This window comes from Rissa tridactyla, chromosome 2, assembly GCF_028500815.1.
Source record: "Rissa tridactyla isolate bRisTri1 chromosome 2, bRisTri1.patW.cur.20221130, whole genome shotgun sequence".
Classification (NCBI taxonomy): domain Eukaryota; kingdom Metazoa; phylum Chordata; class Aves; order Charadriiformes; family Laridae; genus Rissa; species Rissa tridactyla.
Genome location: NC_071467.1, coordinates 127824862 through 127845314, shown reverse-complemented (window position 1 = coordinate 127845314; position 20453 = coordinate 127824862). Strand labels below are relative to the sequence as shown.

Below are 20453 nucleotides of genomic sequence, written 5' to 3'. Positions count from 1 at the left end.
GACAACTTTGTTTCATATATAGAATCTTCTGTACCTCAGTGTTTTTTCCAGGGTCACTTCCAAAGGGGAAACACATTTCCACAGAATCAACTAATTTCAAGTGATAAGATGAAACTTTCTCAACAGTAGTTAAATAGTTCTTCAACTTCATCACATTGTAAAGAAATCCAGTTCCTATTGTTGGCATCAGGATATTTCCCAAGCCCCTGAGTTAGTTACCACTCTATAACAAACATAGTCTCATAAGAAGAGAGGAGCATTAGATTTCAAAGAGGCAGGAACATGATCTTTCAAAGGCATTTCACGCTGGGTTCAAAATGTCTAGCTTATGTTCTTCCCCTCAGGTGTGCAGGAATAACAGCTCATTAATCTATTTCCTGTGTTCTTCCACTAGCTCAGTCAGCAACATCCGTAACATCTGGCTGCTCAGATATATCGCAACATCAGTAGCAGAACATACACTGCGGACAAATATCCAAATGGCTACCTGCTGCACTAGTATTATAAACAGGTTCATCAGGCATGGTATTTGGTAAAGGCATGCGTAAGACACTAAACCCACAAAATATTATGCAATGGTGAAAGTCTGATATGTCTGTAAACTGAGCACCAATTGTGAGTAGGTGATGTAGTTCTTAAAACAGCTGTAAAAAAAAGAACTTTCAGCTCCTTATTTCATTCCTATTTTCAGATGGGTGATTAAGGAAGGTATGGACAGGATTGCGTTGGTAAATGTTTGACAAGGATGTGGCTCTTGTCTTTGAAAATGTTTCTCTTCAGGAGGACTGTTCATCTGCAAACCTTTCTCTCAGTTGAGTACTTGAAACCAAATTGTGATCCCAGGCTCTTAAATCATTGGGCTGTATGATTTGAGTGTATGCAAACTCAATGTGTTAGTTTGACTTACAGGAATTCCATTTCTACTATTCCGGGTGAATTTTAAGTCTACAGAACAGTCTGAAAAAATCAGCAAATTAAGTATAGTTGAGTTACACAACTGGCCCTTCTGCCTGGTGGATGAACTTAAAATTTCCATGTATCTTATTGGAGAAATTGCAAAACATGCTTCTTTTGGAGGCGAGAACCTGTGCTCTCTGCTCTCCAGTGGGCGCCTGCAGAAAAGCAAACAGCAGCTGAGCTCCCGTCTCAGGGACAGAGGGTTCAGTTCTGCCGGGTCAACAAGCACCTTCGGTGCCCATTGAGTAACTTCTGGATGACACCATGCGTTGTTGCAATGTGCTGGTGACTCATGAGTTGCAGGGTCTCTTCACTGCAAATGATTTCTTTTTCCCGGCTCTTCCATCGGCAAGTGCTGTTTCACTTGCAGCGTTTCAATGCACATAAAACCGCGGGCTGGCGTGTAAACATTTGACCACTGCAATATGGCTTTTTTAGCTACATCAGCACTGTGTGCTGGCAGTCACTGCACAATCAATAAGAAATAAAGCCAGTCAAGTAGAATACAATATTTTTTAATTTAAAAATAAAATTTTGACAAATTTTGGGAAAAGAAATATTTCATTGTTGTTGCACATAATATATGTCTAATGTGAATATAATTTTAGGGAAATAAAAAGAAAAAGTAAAAAGACATATCTTAGACTAGTTAATATTTCCTTCTGAGGAAAACACTTAGATGTCTGCTTCTCTAGTGGAGTTTAATTTTGAAGAACTTCAAAGACATCTCTGCTAGAATTTCCTCTCCTTTACTATAGTTCACTCATTACAATTGCACTGACTTTTGGTTTGAAAGGTTTTATAAATTATAAATTAGCAGTAACAGTGTCACTATTATTTGAACTAAGTCCTTCTCGGTTCTTATACTTTAGAGTTCAGGTAGATGCAAATGAGATTGAAATTAGAAAGGGAATAGGAACAGAGATTTCTAATGGAGAAGCAAATGATTTTCTTTTTTTTTTTTTTCTGTAGGATCCCAGAAGCCCATTTCACCATGAGGGTTATTTTTGGGTTTGTTTTTTATTTTGTTTTCCTGTGATACTGTCCGTGTTTTTAGTCTGCTTTGTTCTTGGAATACATACTTTCATTGGTCGTGAAGAAAGCTGCAGTCATTATTCCAGTGTTGACCTTATGCACTAATGGTACTGAAGGCTGGGTTTGAGATCGTTAAACATTGAGTCTTAAGTGGCTTATGATCTATGTTTATCATTACAACTAGGAGATGATTTAGCATCCAGAGGCCCAAGTTTTGCATGGATATCTCTATACTGAACTTCACTACAGATTAATTCTTTTTGTAGCTATAAATATTGTATACAGTAAAGCATTTTCATTTCACTGTGAGACTAAATATTATTTTAAATGCAAAGTGAAAAGTTGATTTCTTAGCTGCTGAATTCAGAACTTTTCTACATACTGGAAATTCATTTTGGCAATGCAGGTTAAGTAGGAGCTATGGCAGCTCACCCTTGAGCCGAGTCCATAGAGCTAGGTACTTCAAATATTGTTTTGTACCCTGAATTAGTAACTGTTACATGAATACATTTCCTTGTAACGTCAGCCTTTATTTGAAATGACTTGGACAATTAAATCAATTATATAGCTTACAGTGATGGGTCCTTTGTTCATCAGTCCATACATGAAGTTTATTATGCAGTAGTTCTACCTTTTACTGTACTATTGTAAATTCACTGGAATATACGGTATTTTTTTAGTGAAGAGTGAGAAGAGGTACCAGTATAATCAACTTTCTTTCTGACTCACCGAGATCTGGATAAATCTTAACCCAGTTAACTGCACTAAGATTTTCAAGAGTAACTTTAATATTTGGAAGTGTATGCATTATAAAATCATTTTGGCCTCAATCAGATTCAAAGGTCAGTAGTTGGTAAATGGGCTTGAACTCTAATTAAACTCGCATCTAAATGTGCTGACAAAAAGATAAATGTTTTCATATACTATTTTAATCTTCTAATTAGGTAATCTTAACTGTTAAGGTGGTCATATTCTCTGTAACACTAATTTCTGTGAACCTGGAATGAGACTTCTTTTGTTAAGTTGCCCATGTAGGAACTGTGGAATCAAACCTAAATGTAGTAAGTCCTTTCATCCAGAAGAATTATGGACGGTTCTCCATGCAATAGAGTAGCTACATGAGTCACTTGTTTAATTAATGCAGCTTCTTTGATTGCTAGGGATTTTTTTCTTTTGTAGGGTTTTTCTTCTTCCTTTTTAATTCATAAATAATTTAATATTTAAAATTAGAATGGTGGTTGGCTGTGCGCAATTGCACAAGAAGTCAGATAGATGTTCTCTTCACTGATAAAGATGAAGACTTGCAGAAACTATCTGGACTTTGATTGAAAAAAACCGTTACAAGAACTGGGGAAGCATAGTCATGAGATTTATAGCAGGCATAGCTACAGTATTAAAGGAGAAACCCTTTTGTAATTTTTTGCTAAATAGGATGACAGTAAGATTTATCAAGGGAGTGCTGAGTTTAATTGTAACATTGTCTCATTACAAACAGTCAGATAAATTGCGTGCATTAATTATGAAGCAGAGAATTGCATAATGGCCTTTTCCTTTAATTATCACAATTCTAAACCTCTGTCATGGTATATTTAACAAACCTGTCTCTCTGTACTGGATGGTATGTGATATAAATTTTTTCTCTTTCTTAGGTTATAATTTTTGGGTGTCACTGTAGTCATTGAAACAGGGCAGTGGTGTGTAAGCCTGTGATTGAAGGTGTAGTTAGCATGGTTCCGGTTCAGTTTCTTTAACTGTCTCTGAGTTTATGTTATGTGTCTGGTAGAGGTTTCTGGAAACAGTATGAGTCTTCTGTTGATCAATGTCCTATCCACTCCAATATGTCCTACTTCCAGAGCAAATGCAGACATACAAGCTCCTAATATTCTTCCTTCAAAATTTCATGTGCAAAAGTCATTTAATCTTCACAGAAAATGAACATAAAGGAAAAGAAACATAGTTGAAACAAATCTGCTTTTAAATTGTACTGAACATTTGTGGAAATACTTCTGTTGTATTCATCCATCTCTGCTGACTTGATGCTAAAGGAAAACTTAGTGAATGTTGTTGGATTTTTTTGTGTCTAGGCTTCTTGTCCCATCTTTAAAAGAAACACTTTTAAATCATCCTTTACATATCACTTGATGGCTTGAACAGACAATGAAGTATTTTTATCCAAAGCTATTATACAAATAGACAATTTGATTATTTTTATTTATTTTGCACAGACTTACAGGACTGAGCTGAAGAATGCTACTCATGGTTTTGTCAAAATCTGTTCTTTCAGGTTGTACACAGATACGCAAAAGTTCTACTCTGTTGTTGCAAATGCCCTGTGCTTCTAAATAGTCCAAAAGGCTATAGGTTAAATCTTTCTCACTGCATCTTGAATTTAGCTTGGATGTGTTTTCTTGTCTAAATTAAAAAAAAAATTTAAAAAATCCTACCGTACGATGATTGAATAGATAGGTATGATAGATACGATAGATACGATAGAATCCTATTGTACTGATTTAAAAAATCTAGTACCATCTCCTGACCATCGAGCCCAACCAACCTGAATAAAATAACTTAATATTCATGTTGATGTGCTGAAAGAACAATATGGAATTGAAAGAACAATATGGAATTCAACATCCTCTTTATTATTATGGAAGTGTTGCAATCTACATATAAACAGATGCCAAAATGTACAGACCAATAGGTTTGTGTCACTCATTGCAACTTTCCTACTGTAAGTTCAAAGATAAGAAAAAATGCTGTCTTCCAGTCCATAGATTTCTAATAAATTATTCTAAATAAAATGTCATTCTTCCTATTCTGCATTTTAAGATCCAGCTAGCTATCACCAAAGATCATAGAATTAAATGCTGGGTTTGTTATTTGTGTCACACTGAAGCCTGAATGATATAAATTTCACCCTCAGTTCTTGCTTTTTGAAATAATTTATGGCACTTTCTGGGCACTAGGAGTAGCAAGCAATATTAGATATTCCAAGTTATGAAAATAAATTACAGAAGTAAATAAACTTTGAACAAGACTATTTTAAAATACGTTTTAAGATGAATTTTGCTGTCTGTAATAGGTAAATGTTAATTATCGCTTGATAAATATTACTGAAGAATTCAATGAAACCCAGATGATTATTGGTCAAAATTATGTTGCTATTACAAGGAATTTTTTCAATAAATTATTTAAATATTTCCCTTAGTCCACTAGTTTGTAATTACAGGTGCATCTTTCATCATTTGATTTGAACTTCAAACTCAAGGAAAACAGAAAACATAATTCTGATTATATTTTCCTGAAGCTGATGCTTTACTGTCATACTCAAAAAGTTCAGCAAAATTAGGCTTACAACCCTTATCAGACACAGCTGATGTTAATGGAAAGACTGCCTCTTATTCTAGCTGGCACTGGATTGGACTTCTAGAAGTAAATTGTTTTCTGCTATGAATGATAAAGTAACCAAAAGTATTCTGGGTTTATTTTGATGTAAATGGCAGCAGATTTTGGCCATCTTAAATTTTTCATAAAATCATTATATGCTTGGTAAGCTCCAGTGTATTCCTGTTCATAATGATATTCAAACACTCCTGCACTCCAAGAGCATTCTCCCTGCCCTTTCTGTCCTTTCAGTGTTCCATATTCTGCTTCATGCAATTCACAACAATTAGAATTTTAAAAAAAAGAGTCTTTGCATCACATAATTATATCTTAAACAATGAGAAACCCAGGAGTAAATTAATTTGATAGCTACAGATGCATTTGGGATGTATGATCTGCAGGTCTTACTCTGTAACACCGTCATTAAATTGCAGTGCAAGCATGTGATTTTAATTCTTTTGGCAGTGTGGGGATTTAGTTTTGTGTTGACAGGGGGAGCAGCATGTCAGTGCATGAATGGTAATGATACTTATTCCCTAGTTAGGTAAATAAAAATGACAGGCTAAGTCAAGCACTGCACTGAAGCAGAATGCATTTTTAAATCACATATTTGGTAAATGAGAAGAGCCTGTTTTAACATTTTAGTCATTTACTGAAAGACTTTAATTAGATTTAAGCAAAAGGTGGGTAACTGAAGCAAAGTCTTAAGAGCAAATTGATCACTTAATAAATCTCAGCATTGTCTTTAAAATACTGAAATCTTAGTATCAGCCATAGTGTTTTATCCCTTGGGTAAATAAAGAGTAACTTAGCTGAAGTTTTTGGAATTTCATGGATGAAGAACTCTTGTGGCAGTTAAGGCTGAAACAGACCTATTTTTCCTCTTTTAGTTTATGAATTCTGTCGCTCCCTTCCCCATTCATGAATAATATATCCCTGTGTGGGGATTAGGCATATCAACCTGAGTTTTCCATTAAAATAGTTAATTTTTTCCTCTTTAAATTTATGAATATTTATCAAGGGATTCTGGTTTAGTTAATAGTATTTTCCCTTAATACATACACATGAATCCACACGCACATGATTCTGAAAAATGAGAGGTATCTGTCTTGGGAATAGACTGCTCCTAAGTTCCCGCTAGCAAGCTGTAAGATAAACATTCTTTAATAAGCAGTGGGCAAAAAATACTCTTTCCTCCCTCGATGTGAAAGGTAGACAGATTCCTTGAATAAAACTTTATTTTTTTTTTCACTTCAAGATTAGGAAACACAAGCAAAAAAACTGTGTGAGAACTTCATATGTTCTCTGGAAAGGATCTCCATGCTAATTTAAAAAGGCCATAAAGTGCTATAGATGAAGATGAGAATCTAAGCAACAAAACCTTCAAAGACTCTTCAGCAAGGGATGGAAATAAGCTATTAGGCTGTAAGATTTGCCAAAGATTTGAAATTGGAACATCGCTTTTTGTTCATTGATGTCCATGTCAATATACTATTCTCGAATTTATCAAAGACGACAGTTGCATCTTACAGACACTGAAAAATTATAAAGTGCATTAAGGTGTAACAAGATGGTAAATCTTTGATGTACCTGTTTCATATGGGAAAAGTATAGTGGGGCTCTGGAAGACAGCTGACAGTGCTTTTGGATGAAATCTTTTTCCCTCACCAAAAAAAAAAAGTGAAAAAAAAAGGACAAACAATTCCATGTAGCCCCACAATGTCCCTCAACTCTACTTTTCAGGATTCCCTTGCAAAATTGTACAAAAAAAATTAGCTTGACTGTTGATAAAGGTCAACTTTAGCTTATGGAGATCATAGAGTGATTAGCTTTTTTTAAGATATAGCTGTGTCTGTTCAGACTGCAGAGTAGTCTGAGTGGTAGCATAACACAGCACCTTTGAAATTTCTCCAAAGCTTCCATATTTGTCATGAGTCTTTGGTCAAGTGGTTGTTTTAATGTGCTGACATCCACCTCAGAGGCAGTCCATAGCCATGAGTAACCATCGTATGAAGGTGCTCTGTGGACTGTCAGACTTGATTTTTATTTCAGGCTAGTGGTCTAAAAACAGAAGTTGCATTCTTGTTTGCAGGCAGTTGGGACTTTGCTTTTAAATGTATGTCCACTTGTGCCTTCCTATGAAGCTAAAGGAAGTATTATATCAAATGATGTAGCATTCAGACTGTAATTCCTGTTTTACTTTTGTGTTCTTCTACAGACAGTAACTTCATCCTTGCAAATGCTCAGGTGGCTAAGGGATTCCCTATTGTTTACTGCTCAGATGGCTTCTGTGAGCTTGCTGGATTTGCACGAACTGAAGTCATGCAGAAGAGCTGCAGCTGTAAATTTTTACTTGGTGCTGAAACAAATGAGCAGATGATTCTTCAAATTGAGAAATCGTTGGAGGAAAAGGTAGAATTCAAAGGAGAAATCATGTTCTACAAGAAGAGTGGTAAGTTTTTCTTTCCTGTTTTGTTAGTCCCAAAGAATGAAATTTAGTATTAATGCGTACAATACATAGCATGCATTTCTATGTAATGATTTTGTGTGTCTATAATCAGACCTACCAGAACAGATCTGCATAAAGACAGTTGAGTACACATTGACACTATGTTTATATTATTGTTACTGATTTTATATAAGTAGACGACAAGTTACGAGTCTGCATAGAAGAAATTCAGGGTCCTGAACTGCATTGTGAGACACTGCTGTCTGCACTCAGTATGACACTACATTTTCTACTTTTTTTTTATACTGAAGTTCTTACCTCTTATTGCTGAAACTGTAATTAAAAAATTAATTTTCAGTCCCATCAGTAAAATGCTGAGAACTTTGAATGATCCAAGGGTCTCGTTCTCCACAGACACTACATATAAATACAATGATAATGATTTTCAAAAAGTGGGTAAGTACTCTGAGTGAAATTAATATTTAAGTATGTATTGTCACATAAAAAATTCTAGAGCATTAATTAACTCCATAGACTTCAGTGAATTTCAGGTTGCACTGTCAAAGCTTTCACTCCTATGTTTGGGCATTTTTAAGGACAATTTTGCAGTGAAGATGAGTGAGCCATGGAAGAAAGGACCCCATGATGCACATTCATCAGCTCGTTTCATTTATATCAGGCTCCTTCAGTGTACCTATTCTGCAGGCGTTTACACTACCATCACCCATGTCATCTTCAGACAGGTGACACTAAGTGTTGAAATACTGATAGGATTGCAACCACCCCAGTGCCATAGGAGCCTTCACGTGTGCTTAGAGGTCCATGGGCTCAATGGATTCATGGGTCTTAGTTGAGTATCACCTCCTGTTTTATTATATGGCTAGAATTTCTAGGCTTATGCTTAGGCCACGTGCTTTCCTCATAGTCCCTACTTACGTCTTTATTAATGCAACATTTCCCCCTCAAATATTATTACTATTCTATCAAATACTTTAAAAAGGTATTTTCTAAAAGTAATAATTATACATTGACAAGAAGATAGTCGGTGATTTAGAGTGTTTGGAGAAGGCAGCTTCACTTTCCCTGACTTATACAAAAAAGAGAAATGTTGCTTAGTTGGCTTGTGTTCATGACTGCTGTTTTTCACAGTATGAAATTTTGAGTTATTCTGAAGATGCTGCTAAATGCTTCCTCCTCTTGCCTTTTTGGGGAGGCTTAGGTGGGTGGTTTGTTGTTATTTTTTAGAAGAGACTCCCATAGTTCCTTGAACTCATGTTTCAGGAAGGTTACTCAAAGCAAGTAGTTTCAAATTTGGGCATCATGTCTGAATATAGCGAAAAAATTATCTTAATCTGGAAGGATAAGAGCTGCTTTTCTCCAGTATTGTATAGTGATGAGTGGGCACGGTGAGAAGAGGTTTCAGTGTATGTAAATGAAAGAAGTAAAGCTAACATATTCATTTCACTGTCTGGGTCCTGAATGATAAATTATGATTCCTTTGCATTATGAAGGGGTGCTTCAAATCTTTAATAGATATGATTAATGCAGGCAGAAAGAGATTGCAGGTCAATCTGCTTATCAGAGAAGTAGCTGAACCACAGATAAATAGGTAAAGAGAAATTGTTTAGGATAAAAGAATTCCATCCTACTTGCATCCCTTTGTATAATTTGACTGGAAGCCATTCCAAGACATTTTCTGAGCATGAATAAATTTCCCAGACTGCCTATTATATTTTTGATTTTCACGTATTTCTGTACCACTGGGAACCAGAAATGAATAGGTATTAAAATAACATGAGACTCTTCTTGAATAAAAGCAATATCTATCTTAAAAAATAATCTTGTTTTTTCAAGAGAGCTGCAAAGTGCAGACACCAAATTTGGTAAATCATCCATTTTAGCTAAATGTTTTTTGTTTGTTTGTTTTTTTTTTTCAGAGCAAAAACTGAACTTCTGAAGTCGTTAGGCTTATTCAACATTGGCAGAGAAAAAAAGAAAAAAAAAAAAGTTGTCCTTGTTGCAAAAAAGGTTTTAAAAATACTTTAAGACATAAGAACGTTGGGAATAATGGCCCCCAAATGACTGTATGAATACGTTCAGGTTTACCTGATATTGAAAATAACTGTCAGTTGGGATAGTGCCCAACGTAGTGCCAGGAGCATGGGCCAGTGGGAGACAAGTAACTAGCAATGTCTCGTTATCATCATGTCACATTTCTGTGTCCCGTTAGGACTTTAGGGTATAAGAATGAAATGAGGTATCTGGCCTTAGTCTACCATTCAGAGGTACAACCTTGCTTTGCAGGCCTAGCTACAGGACCAAAGGAACACTTCCAGGGATAACTTCAGGGATAGCAGTTTAGCTTCAGGGATAATTCTGAGCTCACAGAATAAACTGATGTCCCTCAGCATACTTAAAAGCTTAATAATGAGTAAAACATTATGATAAGAAATTACTATGAGGGAAACAGATATATGAACACAATAAATTATTCTTGGTTTCTTCTTTTGGACTTGATCTAGAATGTAGAAGCTTGAAATTTTTAATTAATCATTTTGTTTGTTCCATGTGTGTCTCATCTTTTGGGAAAGAAATTCAAGCTTCCAAAGCTGAATATGGGTTGATTTCTTAATTGCCACATATTGTGATATTTTGAATTTGATTTAAACTCAGTTTAAAACTGATTTAGGTTTTATCATTAAATTAGATTGTTCATTCTAAACAAGTAGCGATTCAAACTTGGGACTTAAATCTCTTAGTAGTTTCAATGTGAATTTAGTCAGCTTGAATATGGGGCATTTCACAGTTACTTAACCATCATTTATGAATCCACATAGCACTTGTTAGTTAAAGGAATGATTGTTATAAGTGAAGCAGCTCCAGCAACCTATATGCAATTTCATTGGAAGTTCCAGACTGCTCCAAGCTGACACTGCAGCAAGTAAGAGTGGCGTGAAAGGAGTTGGGTAGAGAGCTGAGTAAGATGGATTACCCGTCTGTGGGTTAAAACGCAGGATTTCGTTGTCTTTGACACTTGGGTTTGGATCTTAACAGAAGGATGATCTTCAGCAGTTGTACTCTGACTAAACTAGAAAACAATCCTCCTGGAATGACTAGAAGTGGATAGGAACTTTTCTCTATGTGTGTTCTCCTTTTGGCGTTTTAATGAATCCTTAGAGTAGGTTAAACTGTCTGTACCTTCTCATTCAGGATATTTTCTGCCATGTTAGCACGGAGCACTATTAGAACTGTGGCAGCAGCCACAGCAGCTTCAGAGATAGATGTCTTGAAAATCCCACTCAAAATACGCTTCATTTATTTTGGTTCCTCACTTCCTAACTTTTTATGCGTCAGAGCTACATTTTTTTTTCTGAAGACAAACAAAAAAGGAAGCTATTAAAAGGCAAGGAATTTTATGATTGTTGCCTTCTTCAAAACGTTTTAAAATTATATAGCTTAGGAGCTGATTTTTAATTTTTTTTTCTCTTACTATTTCTACACTTTCTTCAAAACATCTGCCACAAATTAAGTTGTCAATTATGATAATGGCAATGCAAAGCAACCTTTTTGAATTCAAGTGAGTTGTCAGAAAAGAACTCACTCCCTGGATATTGTTTTTAGAGTTGTCTGAAAGCAGATGGACACTACGCTAAGGAACTACATTTAGACAAACCCTTCTTTTTCTCCCTGCCAGACCACTGCAGAAATTCATCAATAACAAGCACATGTAGTTAAATAAGGTCTTCACACTGCTCCAGACTGAAGTACAAATACGCAGCAGTGTGGATTTTTTTTCTTTTCCCTTACAGCCTAAGAGGATGCTACAATAAGCCCTATAATCACTGACTTAGTCTAGTCTAAGCTCTCCATCTTCAGTTGCTGAGAAGGTCATACCTTGCTTCCCTTACAACCCCCAACCCCTTACACCCCTTATTTCCTATGTCTCAAAAATCAGTTTGTAGTCTTTAAAAAGGGGTCTGTTCTTACACACCTCCTCTTAAGACCTGCAGTAGTCGTACAACCTTCCTTCATTGAAAAGAAATGGGCCTCTTTCTGTGTACATGTCACGTGTGGGAAACACTATGTAATAAGCGATGGCCGCTTGTGACTTGCAGACATTTGAGAGGCTTCACTGTAGTGTCCATCATGTCTGTGCACCCCAGCAACAGGGCTGTTTGCACAGGCCTTTCTCAGCAGTTAAAAATCCCTGCTATAAGAGGACTGGAGGGAGCGGGTGTTGCCGGAACCACCATTACGAGTTTCCTTAGGATTCTGCTGCAAGCAGAGTTTGCGTCATCTGTGATAAACCATGGGGACTCAAGGGACACTTCGTCATCTTCTACATGCAAACTCATTCAAGCACTCTCTGAGTTTTGTCTTAGGCATGTGTCTTGTAAGTCTTGGCCCCTAAAGATTTGGGAAATAACCTGTGAGGCCAGGAAGAAATGGTATATTTATTTTCTTGATTTTTTAATTTTAAGAGTCAATATGATTAAATCCAGGTATTTTGGCTCTTCTCATCAGTGTAGGAGAATATGTGTTTTAATAATTCTGTATCCTTATCTGGAAGGTCAGGACCAAGAAATTATTTCAGATGAGTGGAATATCAGCAGAGAAGGAGTGAAAGTCAGAGCCCCTCACTGAGTTACTGGATAACACCAGGTAAAAGGCCCTTTGAAATCTAGGTGTTTTCACATGAGCAGCAATGACAGCCACGGGCAAATACAATAAACCTCAAGCCATGAGGCATCATCTATAGCTTCTGCCATGGTTGCAGGTGAATAATGTCACTACAGGATAAGAAAGGCTCCATTGCAGTTAATGCACGACTTGCGTTAAGCAAACAAAGCAAGCTTTTTATAGATGATCAGTTTAATCTTATTTAAGATTATAGAAGATTTAATTAATTACAAAGAAATTTAAGGGAAGTTAATTTCCTTTTAAATGAAAGAAAACTTGGTTTTCTTAAAGCTTTTCTTCTCTACAAAAAGTATTTGGCTCTTTGCAGAAATGGTATCCCTCTTTTCCACCAAGACGTTTAAAAGCCTACTTTTTATGCTTGTCCAAAAATACCCTGTAGCGTTTTGAAACATGGGAGTTGTATGGTACCTTTTTAATATGAACTGACACCCTGCTTTAACAACCTCCTGAAATCTACCATGTCTTTGGGAAATGTTAAGGCCAGCAGACGGAGAAGAGGCATTTATTAGAACTTTCTGATGGGGGGGGGCGGAAAAATCGGTATAGAGACACCAATTTTCTAGTGACGTCTATTTACTAACGTAGAGGTAGTCCCCTGACAAGTTGCTTGGCAGGATAGTTCATAGAAAGGTGACCTCACTGCTGCTCCACTGCTGCTCCACTGCTGCTCTGCCTTAAAAACACGGACTAAAAATAAGAAAGCTGAAAAGCTTTTGTGGTTGGTTTGCTTACATTATCTAAATTATAGTACAAAAATAAAAGAGAAGGGGAATAAAAAGAGCAAGCAACACTGAAATGGTAATATCTAATTGTAATTACAGGAACCATAAACAATAGGTTTTATCTTCATAAAAGCCTCCTCTTTTTTCATTTTTCTTCTTTTTTCCTTTTTTTCTTTCTTCTTTTTTCTTTTCCTTTCTTCTATTTTTTCTTTTTTCTTTTTTCCTATTTTCTTTTTTCTTTATACTATTTTCTTTTTACTTTTTTCTTTTTTTTTTCCCCTGCTTTCATATAGCTCTTTAGGCATTAAGAAGTTTCACTGATCTTGTGGAAGTCTTCCTCTTAAAAAGCAGTATAGTTGTGGATGTAGACAAAAGGCATTTCCTTATTTCCTCTATTTCACAGAAGAGGGAATTTTTTGGCTTCTTTTCTCTCCAAAACTTCATTTGATTGACCCATGGCCTCTGATGAAAGGTAATGGGTAGTCTTGAAATGTGTAGTTGTTTTAGAGACAGTCCCAGCTTCTGCAGCGGAAGAGGAAGACGGGACAGACTTCTGCTCCTCCAGAGAGCCCTGGCTCTTTCGGTCAGCGAAAGCCTGCGAGGAGACAAAACAAGGGGATGAACTTCAGTTAGAAGGAAAAAAAAAAAAAAGGCAGTAGAATCCCCCATGTGCAATGTGATCTAAAACATCTGAGATCTTTTGCTGTAATTTAATGAGACTTCAACAAGACTGCTGCTTACTAACTGACAGCACTGATGTTTTGTTCTGATGGCACTTGCAGTGACATTGGCTAACAGCTTCTTTCAATAGTAACGTGATTTATTAAAAGCATAATTCACTGAGAAAAGATTTGTTCTCCTAGAAGCACATTGATAAGTAAATAAATCCATATGAGTTTCCTGCCGCTTACTGCATTGTTACAAAGTGATGGGCCCTTCATTGCTTACAGATGCTTATAGATTAGTGTTTCTACACAGGCACCCTGGGTTTCCAGCTGCACTTAATATGAATGGCTATTAGTAATGCTGAACACACTTTTTGATTTTTTTTAAGATATATTTCATTAAGCTACTTTTTACACATCCATTTTTAGTAAGAGATGTAGGTATTCATTTTGCAATGGGATGTTTGTACTACATTAGACTGCTCACTCTTCAAGTTTTCTCAGGATTTTATGGTCACGCTGAGGTGGCTGATAGGCTGCCTTTTATTTTTATGAGTTTTAATTCAAGATTTAGCTCAAAGCTGACTTGTGTCTCTGTGCTTCACCATGAGTTAGGCTGTTCTTTGGATAAAGATCAAAGTACCATTTCTCCTGATGACTACCTGCCTCCCATTCTGCTGACCTTTCCTTATTTTGTTTGTGATCCCCAAAACCACATACTGGATCATGGGGCAGACTAATTGCCTCCTCCTGTGCTGACAATAGCAATGAGTTCTTGCATTAGCTCCATAGCTTTTTGGAAGAGCGGCAGGAGGCTCACGTTAGCACTGTCTGTTGAACCCTCTCAGTGAGCTGGCTAGGGAATTGCAAAAGCAGTCAGATTTTATAGAGCAGTTAAGTAATTAAAAGGTTAAAATCTACCACTTTCCAACTGGCAGGGTTACTGTAATTCTTTCCAGTGGGCAGGCTCAGAGTCTGCTTACAGTTTGTGCTCACATGGATTCAAGCGGTGAACTGGGAAGATTAATCCTCTCTACGGCGTTATGTAATTCCTCAGTGTGTGTTTCAAAACCGTCTGTACAAAAAACCATAAACCTGACAGGAGAGAGGTATCAATCCAGGTCCACGACTCAACCCCTCCTCAGGTCCCAGCTTTAGGGCCTTCCTTCCAGAAACGTGCCAGCGGGCAGCACCTCGGGTGCAGGTTGAAGTTCTTGAATCCTGGGCTCAACAGAAAATCCTCAAACTTGCTTAAAACCGATGATTAATATTAACAGATAAACCCAAAATAACAGGCAGGAACTATAGAGGTACTGATATTCCTGTTAAGCAAAAAACTTCTCTGACCCAACCTTGTGGAAAAAGCAGTGGAAAATAAATAATAATTTTCTAAAATGGAGTTTTGCAATGTAAGTGTGCAGCTAACTAGCAGAATCCCCTCTTTCTCCACGTAATGCCTGTTGAAAGCTGTATGAATAAGCATGAGGCTGCGGCCAGCAGCTCACCCAGCGCTGGGAGATGTCCCATTCTGCAGACGCCAGACCTTCTGCTTCTAGGGGCTGCAACTGCCAGAGACGCCAGAATCAGGGTCATGAAAATATCTTGCATGCAGATATTTTTTGGTTATATTGTTATTACTTGTTATTTGAAACTGAAAAAGTGGAAAATTTTCTTTTTAAGTGTAGTGGTCTGTTGTGGTATTGCTATGGTTTTGCTCACAGGAAAGTTTGTGGCATCTTCGAAGCTTCTTTTTAAGAGAATACAATAATGAGCTTAAAAGCACATTAATGTCATTTGCAAACACGGTTGTGTTCAGATGAATGTGGGCTACACCACTTCCTGGAGCCAAAAGATCAGACAATTTCAAAAACATCAGGTAGCTTATAGGGTGAAACTGAGAGAAATGAAAAAATGTGTGTATAATGTTTTTTCATATATATATATATACACACATGTATATATGTAAATATATATATATACACAGTTACATACATACACGTGTATGAGAGATCATCCTGGCTTAAGAAAATTTCTTGCTTTTTTTGCCAAGGGACAAAATTGCATCCCTCAGTAAAATAAGAAATCATATTTGCTGCTGCAAATACCTCTACAAGTTGGATTAAGAGCTCTGAAAGTCCAAAGGAATAAGGACTGTAGGCTGTAAGCACAGTTCTAACAGATTTCAAAAATACAGTAATCAAGGGAAAGCAAACTTTGCTCATTTTGGGATCGCTCAACTCAAAGCAATATCAAAAGCAGAATTCAACGGAAGAAAGTAAAGACTAGACTGCTCAGGAAAGATTGAGCCTGACTGTTTCTGAAAGAGTCCATACAAAGATACTGAAAAAACAGTATTTTGGTTTGGATTTTGTTGCTTGTTTCTTTGGTTTTTTTTTTCACTTTAACTATAGATATTGGATATTTGATTATATAAATAGACTGCCTCAGTTAGTACTTTCCCAGGAGTTAGCTGACAAATGCTGAATGCCTTGTAATATTATGACCGTGACAGAGTGATGGTCTTTGGGGATGAAGGGAAAGTAAGTTGCAGGCTGCTAATATTAATGAATCTGCCCTGAAACCTTTTGCATTTAAACAGAACGCATTTCATTGACTTCACTGCATTTTTAGATAATCCTGTGTATTTTGCTAATTGTTATAAACGTAACCTGGTAAACGTATTACATCAGGGAAGTACTTATCTCCTTAAATGAAGTTTTCTTTTCTAATCTGGATGGAGATAGGAAAAGGAAATTAGAGCGGACAAAAAGTAAGTAGTACACATAAGGATAATGAATGTTACATGGGTTTAAAAGGCATTGCTTAGCTTCTCTGCTTTTGCTCAATGAAAACTCAAAAGTAACTAGGGGATTTTGAAATGGAGTTTCATTAAGTAGGCAAGATAGTGGAGTTATAAAAAGAGAGACAGGAAAGCTGAGTAAACAAAGCTGAAATGTAGATGTGGTGGAGCCCATACATTAGTTTGCATACAAATATGCACTGCAGACTGTACAAACTGTTGCATAAAAAAAAAATGTAAAGAACGCTAAGGTTGGAAAAGTGACACACTCAAACTAGGAGCTGCCATACCAGAGGCAGTCAGTGTCCATGTAGTAATAAATGGAGACTTTGAGGTGGTGAGTTAAGCCTCTCTCTGCTTAACAGTGGCAGTTTGCAGGAGAGGCAAGGGTAGGAAACTGCTGTGCTGAAAAGTATCTCCTCTTAGAGCATCCTTTTTCTCTCTCCATCATGGCAGTGATAGCAGATAAAGTTAGACATGCTGGGCAACATGACATATGAGTCACTGAGTTACTGGGAATTGGAGGGAGCAGAGCACAGGGGCATGGAAAAGAGGGTGGAAACACATGGAGGGGGGATTTGCACAATCTCTGATGAGATTTGATAGATTTGAATAATTTCATGTGGTTCTCCATAGCCTATACAGAGGGACGCAGGGATACTTTTAATGAAAGTTTCTAAATCAGTTCCACAGGATTAACACTTATTCATACTGAAACACAATTTTTACTTTGTTATTAAGGTATCTTAACTATCACCTTTCCTCTGACAAGTTCTTGGGATACCACTGTATTTTAGTTTAAGACATTCTGGAATGGATTTATATTAACTGTTAAAACTTGTGGGGAGAGTTACTTGCAGGATACAAGCATGATCTGTTCATCATACAGAACTTGGGTAAACAAGTTCTTGAGCCTTTTTTACTACTCCTATGAAAGTGTTAGCACAACCGTCAGTGACCTTACAAGTCATTTACCTGATAGCCCATGTGTGTTCTTGTTAGTTTTCTTGCAAGTATCGTCAGACCAAAGACTGTCACTAGGATGTAGCACACAGGCTGTTGTCTACAGTAGCAGAATTCAAGGAAAAAATAGATAGATTTTGTTAATACATACGTGTGATTTCTGCAGAGATAACAGAGAAGAATAAGGTACTTATTTGCTTAAGGCAGCAAAACCTCGCATTAGCTATGTTAATTGATCATTGTCAAATATGTGATATTTTCAAGGAAGCACTCTAATTATAGCTATACTTCTTCTTCCAGCTCCATTCCCTTTCTGTTTAGTTCAGTTGCATTTTTTTAAAAGCATTGTTTTCTTCTTTGCACTTTGATCTCCACAACAAAATGTTGACACCTTGTCAAAACTGCTGAACATTCAAAATCAAATGTTATCAGTGACGTTGGGAATCTTTGGATAAGCTGAGGAAAGAATGAGTTTGGTTTCCCCAGGCAAAATCTTTGCCATCCTGATCTGTCAGTCTTGGAGTTCACACTTTCTGAAGTGGAGAAGTAGAAATGATCAGGCTAAAACTTCTCTGTCAATATCATGTATCCAGCAGCAGCTTTATTTTCCTAACAATTAGTAATGCTGTAAATGAGACTGTGCTGTAATGCTGAAGGTTTAGCATCAACCTTATTGACAAGTTATTACAGTTATCGATAAGAAAATATTTTTATCTTGTCCTTTTACATAACAAATCCCTGGAAATAAGATGGTGTGTTTTAATATTTTTTTAAGGCTTCATTTGCATCTGTGTAAAAGAACATTTAGTTTATTAAGTCAAGTGCTGAAATGTAAAGAATTGTGCCAGATTTATGATGTCTTGTGCAGCCTAATTCTGCCCTTTTATGCATACGTATCTTGATAATTATTACTTGAAGAGCGATTGTTTTGTGCCACAAGACTTGTATATCTAATATGCAAAACATTTACACTTTCTATTTTTTCTTCAGGTACTTGGTTTCTTAGACTATAAAACATATAATTTGGTTAGTCTGGCGTGTTATATGCAGAAGCAGAGCTTTGTGAAAGAGCTCTGCATCTTGTGGCCCGCAGGCCGAGGGAGGTGATTCTGCCCCTCTACTCTGCTCTGGTGGGACCCCACCTGGAGTACTGTGTCCATCTCTGGAACCCCCAACACAAGAAGGACATGGACCTGTTGGAATGGGTCCAGCGGAGGGCCATGAAGATGATCAGAGGGCTGGAGCACATCTGCTGTGAAGACAGGCTGAGAGAGTTGGGGTTGTTCAGCCTGGAGAAGAGAAGGCTCCAGGGTGACCTTACAGCAGCCTTCCAGTACCTGAAGGGGGCCTACAGGAGAGATGGGGAGGGACTCTTTACGAGGGAGTGTAGCAATAGGATGAGAAGTAATGGTTTTAAACTGAAAAAGCATAAATTTAGATTAGCTCTAAGGAAGAAATTCTTTACTGTGAGGGTAGTGAGACATTGGTACCGGTTGCCCAGAGACGTTGTGGAGGCCCCTTCCATGGAAGTGTTCAAGGCCAGGTTGGATGGGGCTTTGAGCAGCCTGGTCTAGAAGGTAATGTCCCTGCCCATGGCATGGGTGTTGGAACTAGATGATCTTTAAGGTCCCTTCCAACCCAAACCATTCTATGATTCTATGGTCTTAATCCCTCTTCCTCTCACCACAGAGAGGTGGAGGTGAATCACAGGAATTTGTTCGTTTTTTATTTCCTGACCTTGAGCGATGGAGGGGGCAATACAACCTGGCTTGGTGTCTGTCTGGAGAGTGGTGTGGCAAGCAAAGGTCTGAGGAAGTGGAGGTCTGGAAGTGGATATAACGACTGATTGCTGACACATGGCAAAAAAAAGAAAGAGTTAAGCTTCGCTGCCTGAATAAAACTACTCCTAGGCTGTCTAAAGAGAAAGGACAACATAGTTTGTATCAGTGTCACTGGTTCCAAGTAACTCATAGGAACATGTGTGGCTAAGAAGATTCTTATTGCAGAAAAGCTCAAAATTTTGAGATGGATGCAGAATTTATTTTATTGAAGAATTAAAAAAGCTGGTTGTCAATAATCCCATTCCATTTCTATATTATGATACTTCTGCAATACTCAAATATCCACTAAAGATTTCCATTCTGAGTATTTCACTGACCATTGTCGAGGGTGGGCATGACTAAAGATTGAGTATTATTGTACATTGAGTACACATAGCTCATCAATAGTGCTAATGGTCTGAATCCGTTCCTTGGTTTAAGCAGGCCTTATTTTCTGGTGAAAGGAATGCTTGCCTCTGAAGGCTACTGATGGGAGGGTTTTGTATAAAGTCTCCCTTTTAAATTCCTTGGTCTGTTGACCTTTTTTTTGATTTCAGACTGGGGACAGACGTCGAGCTGTTGGAACAAGGAAAGGTAGAAAGGGTGGTTGAGAGAGTGACCATAAAGCACTCTCTTTTTTATGTATATATAAAAGGTGGACTATAGCCAAATTGCTTTGTGATAAGATTATGCTTCATTTGGTCTCTTTTCTGCTTTCCTGTGATGTGCTTATATAAGCCTTGAGGATATTAAAATATATTTTGAACCTTCAGTTCATAATGCAAGAGAAAGATTAGGCTCTTTTTCCAAGAGTGGTGGCTTGGAGCAATAAAGGGAGTCTGTACATAAATAAACCTCCAAAAGAAATTTCTTTGATAGACGTGACTCTTGACAATACAGAAGACCTTTGTATGCACCATTTGAAGCAGGGCAGGAATTTCTGTCTCACAGATGAGT

General features: G+C 37.2%; 1 protein-coding gene across 1 annotated transcript in view; it reads left to right on the top strand.

Moving 5' to 3' along the window:
• The window catches only part of KCNH8 (potassium voltage-gated channel subfamily H member 8), a 190249-nt gene that overhangs the window by 54127 nt on the left and 115669 nt on the right, over positions 1 to 20453 (top strand). The window contains exon 2 of the mRNA XM_054191617.1: positions 7595 to 7828. Within this exon, the coding sequence (XP_054047592.1) occupies positions 7595 to 7828 (234 nt within the window). The remainder of the gene's footprint in view (positions 1 to 7594; positions 7829 to 20453) is intronic.